The sequence below is a fragment of the Diadema setosum genome, chromosome 1 (assembly GCF_964275005.1).
Source record: "Diadema setosum chromosome 1, eeDiaSeto1, whole genome shotgun sequence".
Classification (NCBI taxonomy): Eukaryota; Metazoa; Echinodermata; class Echinoidea; order Diadematoida; family Diadematidae; genus Diadema; species Diadema setosum.
In genome coordinates this window covers 6,739,851-6,749,406 of record NC_092685.1, presented here as the reverse complement: position 1 = coordinate 6,749,406, position 9,556 = coordinate 6,739,851, and the positions used below count along the sequence as shown (strand labels likewise).

General features: G+C 41.5%; 2 protein-coding genes across 2 annotated transcripts; one reads left to right on the top strand and one right to left on the bottom strand.

Moving 5' to 3' along the window:
* Positions 1-1,950: 1,950 nt before the first annotated feature.
* Positions 1,951-3,642, bottom strand: LOC140226230 (uncharacterized). The gene is made up of 2 exons (XM_072306722.1): positions 3,550-3,642; positions 1,951-3,021 (listed from the first exon to the last, which is right to left on the bottom strand). The coding sequence occupies exon 2, from the start codon at positions 2,959-2,961 to the stop codon at positions 2,131-2,133; it is 831 nt and encodes a 276-aa protein (XP_072162823.1). The 5' UTR covers positions 2,962-3,021; positions 3,550-3,642; the 3' UTR covers positions 1,951-2,130.
* A 347-nt stretch (positions 3,643-3,989) lies between these two features.
* Positions 3,990-8,135, top strand: LOC140226220 (uncharacterized). The gene is made up of 3 exons (XM_072306711.1): positions 3,990-4,621; positions 5,702-5,986; positions 6,671-8,135. The coding sequence occupies exons 1-3, from the start codon at positions 4,093-4,095 to the stop codon at positions 7,078-7,080; spliced, it is 1,224 nt and encodes a 407-aa protein (XP_072162812.1). The 5' UTR covers positions 3,990-4,092; the 3' UTR covers positions 7,081-8,135.
* Positions 8,136-9,556: the final 1,421 nt, after the last annotated feature.

Genomic DNA, 9,556 nt, shown 5'->3' with positions numbered 1-9,556 from the left:
AAATAAAAAAAAAGCTTGAGAGGTAATGAGAAGTCGAGAGAGAAGGAGAAAGAGAGAGACAGAAAAGGATTTGAATTACCCTTGTTTAACTTGTAGGTAGGACGAGTTACTCATTTTCTTCATTGCTCACGACGAGTGAATACTTGAACATTGCCACACTGCGGTTTGGCTAGGTAACTTGGCTCTTTATATTGCTTAGGGAGGTAACAAGGTAGAAAAAGGGGTAAAAGTAACAAAATTGAGTGAATGGAAATGCAGATCACGCATGCCGTAGTGTGAATATACTTATTGTTAAGTGTGTTTTGAGCTTATGTTGTGCGATTAGATACCATGCATGTCATTCTATTGGAATTCAATGTATTTTGCAACACATTTACTTCACGAAACTATTAAGTACAAAGTTAATTTATACAACCCTTTTCACCTTGCTCATTGCCCGCTTTGATTTACCACACTGTAATACTGTAGGTGTTTTTTTTTTCTCTCTCGCTCTCGCTCTCCACCTCCCCCACCCCACCCCCTTTCTCTTTCTCTGTCACCGGTATCATCCATGCCCTTAATACATGCAAACAGTCTGATAAACATTACTGCTAATGACATATCTGTGCCGTGCAAGAATATTCATGATCACATGTATATGACATATATTAGAAATGATATTTCTAATATAAGTCATAGACTGTGATAATGATATTAATATTATCAAAACCTTAAGGCTGCGAGGGGAAAATGAGCAACATTTTCCTGTGGGCTTATTTCTTTCAAAGGAAGGTAACCCTGTGTTGAGAGGATTTTACAGATTCCAGGATAGTTATGTTTTTTTTTTTTTTCTTATATTCAGATGATAAGCGTGTCACTCATAATAAGTCCTTTCCTTTGCATTCGACAGCTTGTCCCCGGGGAGCTTGTCTACATCTCTCTCCTATGTCATATCCCCATATTTGTATAGTTCTTGGAGGGACGGGGAGGGGTTGAGCGAGGGTTATTAAGAGGCTCCGACAAGGCGGAATGACGGGAAGACGAGCGTACATGGGACTATATTTGCCGAGATTAAATGATGCACATAAACGTTTCAGCTCCGATGGAAGCGTGGGTAATTTACCATTATCTAATGGGCGACATGCACTTCAAATCCCGGAGATGTATAGAACCCTATTTAAGGAATCGTAATCGCCTTGTTTGTTAAATTAAAGGGTTCTTCAACCTCCATTGCCCCTCCTGCCTCCAATATGATGTTTGGTTCACTGCCACTCCCCCCCCCCCCCCTTTCCTCCATCCATCTCTTTTTGTTTCGTTCTTCTGATCACTTTTTAGACTAATAGGATAGATGCAGGCGGGTTGCTTGCTTGCTTGACAGTAACACGATGAACGCACAATTGCCTCTCCTTCCTGGAACCATGACGTCGCTCACAAAGCAAATGAATCCGTTGTTAGTTGTGAATCGAATAAAATTAATCCGACAAGACAAACACCATGGATATACTCTACGAATCAGCAGAGCAATAGATGTAATAATATATTAAGCTACGAAGTCAAGCTAGAAAAATGATAGATACTGATGAACTATAACGTCATTCAGTGAAGACATGCAGTTCATTCTGAATCTTTCTTACGCCCAAAGTCACTAGCGAGCTTTAAATCTGCGACGCGAACGCTAAGACGACGCGGGATCCGGATTAGACAATGGAAACAGCTGTCTCGCGCATGTGCAGAACAGCCCACATCGTCTAACGTTCGTGTCTCGTATCTAAAGCTCGTCAATATGAGGGAAGTGGAAACTCTTTGTCTCTTTTCATCTCCTGGTCAATGTCATTCAGAAATACATTTACTTTCCGACTGCTTTGCTCTGAATGGTGCTCAATTATTGGTCAAGAGAGAACGACAATATATAGACGAATTAGACGGAGTTAGATGTAGCCCCTTTATTAGATTAAAAAAACATCAAAACAGCTACAACAGCCCAAATCAAACCGTGGATGTACCACTCCAGAAACACTGGTTCTTATTTGAATTGGACTTTCTTGTCGCTATCATTTAATTGATAAACTGTGTGATTAAACACGTGACTGTGTAATAAATTTGTATAAAAAGCACCTTTGTCTGTTCAGAGAGGGATCACGTAACACATTGTCATTGACGTCTCTGGCGCTTCTTATGACTTCGGCCCATATCGGATTCGTCGTCAGAGTCACTGTCATCATCTCTTTCGTTCATTCCATGCCTCTTCCGAAGAGACTGCAATCTGTTGAGTGATGACTTCCTTCGAGAAGAGATCTGACAACGCCTTCTCCAAGGAGGGTTGTTTGACAAGCGCTTTGCTACTTCCTGACTCCTTTCCTTAATCATCTTGCGGATGATTTTGACGGATGCCTGGTTGCATCTCATCTCCATGGGAACGGACATCTCGCCAAATTCATCCTCAATGGCGATTAGCGACGGAGCACCATGAAGAAGCGCGAGTTCAACTTCAAGAATAGAGCCTCCGGCGGCGAGCTCTCGATGTCGGCCGAGGACGCGGAGAGGACACACTCTCAAGATGTCTTTGATGTCGCAATAATCATCCTCCTCCTCATTTTTCTCTTCCTCCTCGCCTTCTTCCTCTGCCACAAATACCTTCCCTACCTCATCTTTCCCCTTTTCCTCAGCCTCCGCTTTATTTTCTTCCTCTACTTCCGTGACAAGTACCGCTACACTGGTGCAGGAAGATGCCACTTCGACTTCATCGTTCTCGTATTCTTTGCGGCCATCACTCGCTGCGGCGACGTCATCGACTTCCAAAACGGCAACATGGGCATTCACTTCCTGACTGGAGTCTGATTCATGGATGACGTCAGACGTGAAAAGTTCCTTCTTGTCTACATGTTCCTGATGAGTTGATGGTTGACATGACGGGGTTGTCATGGGTAAGCATGGCCCTGAATTCTGTCCTTGATTGTGGAGAACACTATATGTAAGCACCATTCATTATTTCAATCACCATCAGGTAGCAGAGCGAACTTGAATGATGTTGGCTTGATAGCTCTGTAAGAAGACCATAGGTATGAACGCTTTCAAGTTGGAATCTCACTGAATTCAAGATTAGCATGAGGTTTAAATTAGGAAAGAAAATGATAACGGTTCGGGCATCAACATCGCTTTGCTTTGATACGTCGAGATTCACGTGAATTGAGACATTCTTGGCATTGCCTTACCCAAGAAGTATCGGAATTCTTCACCTTTTTGTCAAATGTATTCCGTGATTCCCCATTGTCCCAAAGATGTGTTTCATAAACCATCATTACCACATCTACACATTGAGAACCGTCATATTCCTCATTATGGTAAACATTTATTTACAGACTCGGATGAAACGAGGATGGGCAAACAATGACGGATTCATGGTTTCCATCGAAGTAATAATTTCATTCGATGTATTTACGGTATTCAATTGAAACATTCTGAAACAAAGCCACTTAGCATTTTCTTCAGCCATCGGTAATCAGTCAATATCGGAAAAACAAGAATACCAAAGCAAATATAAAGATATATAAGAATAAGTAGTAATGATACCAGTTTTCCCGTGTCCGACACTGGTCTTGTACAGGGGTAAGCTCAATGAATCAGCCAAAATGAGTGCTATACATACGAGCATATAAATATTCCAAGATCAGCAAAACGGGCCTATACTAGGAGTATTAGTACAACGTGTACGAGAAGTACGTAAGTGTAGAGTGCAACAGAAGCATGCATTTTCTGCCGGTGGCATGGTAACGTAGGACGCAAATTATTATGACGCAATAATCTTTCTCGGCGATTTGCGTATTCACAACGCCATGACGTCACAAATGAGATTCATGTACAGCATATCAACTCGGAGCCTCCGTATGGATTGTCTAGTAACGCAACAATCGTCTTTGCTGCGCGCTTTATACAATTGTGACGTCATAATTTCCCTTAAGCGCATTGTTACCACCTGTAATGTAATACAAACTGAAGTAGATAAAGATAGACAAATCTAGCTTTGTACCATTCCTCTTATAGTCGATTAATCACCATCAGTAAAGACATAACGGACTTGCAATGAATTAAATAAAATAAGTAGCTGAAGTAGCGATGTTGCCAAGGGCGAGTCCCCAGTGTTGGTCGGACTCGCAAGAGGGACAGAATAAGCCAGACAATGACTTCTTCGACTCGGACAACTTTCAGCTCTTGGTGCTGACTAAGCAACGCGGGGAGGAGACCTGCCGCAAGGCTGTACTCAAAGCCCGTCGGGAGAGGAAGCGGCGACAGGCCCTGATCGACCGATCAACCTCACAAGAGCTCGGCTTTTACAGTCAACTTTTTCGAGCAGACGGTAATCGGAAACCGAAAAAACCGGGCGCTCCTCCGCAGACGTTTTTCGGATTGCGTCGGCCCCTAAACAAGCAAGAGCAGCGTGTGGTAGCAGCTTTGCCCTGTTGGGAAAAATCTTTCCAAGAGTGGGCAGACAAGCCATTTAGCACCGTCTTCCACGGGTACAATGCTTACGATGGACATTTTCCGCTTCTAATGCAAGTAAATTCTGAGTCAGAGGACAAAGTCGTGACGGTGATTCAGACAGAGACGAGAAGAAAGTCCATGGTGATCACCAACTACGCAGACGGTGAGATAAAAACTCATTCGTCAGGTTCCTTTGGGAATAATTAAAGGGGCAGACGATGTCCATAATTTCACATCATACTTGTCATATATAGCACATAAATCGACAACTCCATGTATAGATTTATGGAATTTATTGTGGTCCTTCAGCAGATAAACCAATACATGTACATGTACTCTGAAAAATCTTTAACAAATTACACTTAACATGTTGATGACATAGAAGCCTCACATAATACTATTTCAGAAACGTATATCAGTGTTATTCCATTACAATACCTCTTGCTTAACAAGTTCACTTGTGTAGAATCTACGCATACCTTCTTCTTTTGTTTATTTCCTTGAGCCCCAACTCATGCATTCTTATGGCGACGCTGCCATGTCATCATCCTTGTTCATTGCAATTTGTTATACATTTTGAAAACATTTTTATTCTTCTTCCCAATCACTCTTCATTCTAAAACTGTACTCATTATAACTAATTTATAGTTGTTCAATTGTAAAAAGTCGTAAAATCATCCGGAGGTCGCCTTTAACTGGCGAAGACAATGGTTTTGTAAGGTATAAATCCAGGACTTACGGAAATATTATTTCGTTGATCTTGCCTGTTCCATTATCTCCCGTCATTAAAGTCCTGCAATTCAAATTCGTGTTCCATAATGCATTCTACAACATTATTCTCATTGTTGATTATTAATGGCAATTATGTTGCTAGAGGCAATTATAATTCACCCTGATCACCCTCCGCTGGTTTATAGTGATGGGACTTCATGTTTCCCACGAAGTCCACATTGTTGGCCTATGGGGTAGGCCCTACTGTATCTCTCAATGTGCATTCGTCAAGGATTAGCATTTTCATTCATCTGGATCCATGTTTTCCTAACTATTTACGTACCAAACCTACGGCTAAAAGTACAAAGGCGACATGGTAACATAGAGGAAATAATTGAAAACACGTTTACACAAACACATACATGACATGAAGATAATAAAGATATATTACCCCTACTGTACTTTCCAACATTGAACGATCACGTGAGATTCAAGACCTGTTATTGTTTAATTCCTTAATTCACACCACCAGCTACCATTAAACTGGAGGGGGATGACCAGGCGGTTTGCTACGCGGTCTTTCCCATCCTCCATGTCGTCATCGAGAGCGCCGAATCGAGCGAAAGCTCCGATGCCTGCAGCAGCACCAATAGCAACGGTAGCAGCGACGAAACCAGCATGCCAAGGAATCGACCGCCGCCCCTCCTGCCGCAAGATGTGCTCGATAGACTGACGGCCATTGCTGCACAAAGTCAGTCGAACGACGGGGACAACGATGACGACGAGTCAGATGAATCCGATGTCGGACCTCCCAAAGGTAGATGTCACAAAAACGACAACGTGTCTAAGATTTTGCTTTGACAAGATATCGGGGGGGGGGGGGGACTGCTGCATGCTATTTGAGCCATCGATTTAATCCCATATTCTGATCACCTGCACAGCTTGGCGTCAACGTTGATAAGTTATCAATGACCAATGATTCAAATTTTATACTTATGAAAGATTAGGTGGAGAGGGCGTTTCTATAATCGACATACGGGAGTCATGTGCCACACTAGTTTCGTCACAACATAATACCCATTCCGTAAATACAGTCTCGGCATGATCGCTACATCCTAGCTCAACAATATTCGCATTCCTACTTTATGATTTTTAGATGTGCGGCAGATATTAAAGATTCGACCATATCAGAGGTGAAATTAAAAGAAGAAATAATTTATGTTCACACACACACACACACACAAAAAAAAAGAATTGATCGCTATTACTCGTAAGGAAATGTTTGTACTGTGTGTGAAAAACTGGATTTGTCACGCTCCTCTGTATCTTTTTATATAATCTGAGTTAGAAGATTTTTTGTACAGATCGGGAGGTAGTGTCCTCCCGTCCTGAAATGACTATGAAAGCAGAATTAAGAGATTTGGGGATGTTTAAGTTGATCCAATAAATGCATTTTAATCGTCCTAAACACTGATGTATAAAAGATGTATTGTGCATTCAGGTTGGTTGGAGCGTCAGCAACAGCGCACACAAGGGGAACGACGGCTTTCTATCACGACACGCCCATGCGCCGAGAAGCCCCGCATGCTGAAGCGACGTTCTCTTGACTACGGTTCACTGTTCTACCACCACGAGGTCGAGAGTATGGACGCCATCGTGGAAGACGGTGACGAGGAAAACTCCCCGTCGCCCACGGGCGGAGGCTCCGTGTTGCACTCGCCGCTGTCGATTGTCAAAGGTTCGCGAGAAGGCACGTGGGCCATGGAGGCCATGTCCAAGTTGCGAGAGTCCAAGGATCGAGATCTCAGTGACATCATCCGCCGTGCCGAGCGAGAGATGGAGCTGATGGACACCAACCTCCACAAACTCGAGAAATTTCTGGAGGAAGCTGACTCTGACGACTCAGATTAGTGAAAGTGAAACACGTTCATCACAATGTTTTCCTGTCATGGATTTCATGACTACGACTTTTGTGACAAAATCGAATTAGTACAAACAGTGCCAAAATGGAATTGAGTCACTTATTGTCCGATTATGTGTATTATCAACTATTGACAGATTTCATCAAGCCTTAAAAAGGTTTGCTACGCCCCGTGAATGCTGATAAAATAATATGGATTTAAATGTTTAATCAAAGATATTCCTTAATTCGTTAGTTGATGACGTCTTTATAGTCAGCATTGTTATCTCCAATAAAACATGTAAAATATTTTGGGTTTTCTTATCCTTCTCACCCTAATCACCACCTTTGTCAAATTAGAAATGATAACACTCTTCATCAAATACAGCCATGCGTTTTATCTTTTGTTGTTAGTTGCCATGGTTACAATGATATAATGGATGTGTGAATACTTTTATAAACCACAAAAATTTTCACAGCATTTTCTCTATAGAAAAAGTGTATGCCATGCGTCAACTTTGTAAAACTTGCAGATAATTTTCGCAGCGTGCAGACTTAAATACAAGTGCGTGCGTGTGGTAATGCATGTGTCATACATAATCCAATTATTTACTAGTACTATTTTCATATCTCAGAATTCGTCCACGTAAGTAATCATTACAGTTTGAACACAACTATCACCATTAGTAGTCACATTTATTACCGCCATTTAATTTGATGTGATGAAATAAGCGTGTCCTCTAGAACACTTTTCGATACTATATCACTGCTCAAGTTTCTACACGGAGGTGTGTGCTTGGCAAATATTTCCTAAAATACAGTACTGTATTCTGACTTGTTGCATCATAATATATTGTATATATTGAGAGAGACATCGCCTAGAAATATTTAATGTCATTTTTGCACATGTTTATGAATAGCACAGAGTACAACCAGGGGCCCGTTTCATAAAACTTGTTATTAGTGACAACTGCCACATTTCTATGACAAATTTGCTCTCAGCCAATCAGATGCAAGGATTTCAGAACGAAGAGCTTCTTTCATCACGGCGGTTTGAATGGAGCGAGTCAGCTGTCTAATTAGAGCTGTGAATAAAATTCCTCCTCAACTCGCCATGATTAAAGGAGGAGTGCACCTGAGCCCTAAGGGTATTTGTAATCTCTTCGCCTGATCATTTACAGGTACTTGTATATTTCTGCCTAAACCTGACGAAATCTCCTTGCTTTACTCGTTCTGTTCGTCGTTCATCGTCCAGACCCGTTTTCACTCCCTCACAATGGCGTCACGGATCGCAGTGCAGAGTCAGTCAGGTTCCTCACTGGAAAGACGGATCGCCCTTTCCCGTTGTGTTTATGCAAACTTGTCTCTCGAAAGACAGCGCACAGATCAATAAGAAGTGGAAGATGTTGCGTGTGATCTTTTGAGAAGCAAAATAACTTCAATCTTGCATGTAATGAGAGAAAAATAGATGTGATTATCATTATCATCATTATGCCTTTTTTGTTTGGTATTGGTGGGCATCTTCTCCCCTTGTTGATTTCCAAGTGATCAATTCCATGGGCTACAGTTTGCTATTCCGAAGGTTCGTTAATCCGATACATGACGTAGAAACAATTATTATAAGCCACAGATTGTTCGGATTTTCGGATTAACGAAACGTTTCTCATTTTCTGATTAACGAACGTTCGAAATATCGAACCCTCGGAATAGTGACACAAATGTTAGGCTTAAGAACTTTTTTTTTTTTCCATTTTCGGATTAATGAACCTCTTCCATGGATGATTGTAGTTAGGGAGTTTGTGTGTTTTGGAATAACGAACCTTTGGAATAACGAACTTTGTTTCACTTTTGAATTAACGAATCTTCGGAATAACGAACATCATCAAATTTTATGTACATTTTGGTCAGTTGATTCCGGGATTTTAAATCAGGGAAGAATTTTAACCAATATCGATATAATCTATAATTAGGTGCTTGGGCAGAGCCGACATATCGAATAGCCTTGCCTTTCGAGAGCACAGCGTTGAACAGTCATGAAAAGATATGATCACTGTACACTACTTTGTAAGATTTATTTTTATCCTCTAGTTTCTGTTTATCATTCTCCAGAGTATCATGTTTGTGAACCGTTACCCCAAAAGTCAAATATTCCTCGAAGATGCCGTGTATATTTTGTCCTTTGGGAGGCATTGGTTCATATCGTCTTGCCGGAATTGATTCGTGCATCTTGAAATAAGCACTCTTTAGATCTAGCAATCCTCCAAGGAGGATAAATTGAGGAATCCCATAAATTTCTGAGGCGGGCTTGATGGAGTACGTGAACTCCCACTTGACGGTTGAACGTCCTCCAGGTTGTGTCTCCTAGCAACGAGTTAGAAATAGTACGGGGGCTGGTGGGGGTGGAATTTAAGGCATGGCATGAAACGTATTTCATCGATTATGACGGTTTGTTATTCTGTAATCAGTAATATAGGATGCAATATTCAA

Coding starts and splice junctions, on each gene's coding strand:
- LOC140226230 (XM_072306722.1), bottom strand. CDS start 2,961: ATGGTGCTTACATATAGTGTTCTCCACAATCAAGGACAGAATTCAGGG.
- LOC140226220 (XM_072306711.1), top strand. CDS start 4,093: ATGTTGCCAAGGGCGAGTCCCCAGTGTTGGTCGGACTCGCAAGAGGGA. Junction 4,622..5,701: donor GATCACCAACTACGCAGACG/GTGAGATAAAAA, acceptor TCACACCACCAG/CTACCATTAAACTGGAGGGG. Junction 5,987..6,670: donor CGATGTCGGACCTCCCAAAG/GTAGATGTCACA, acceptor TTGTGCATTCAG/GTTGGTTGGAGCGTCAGCAA.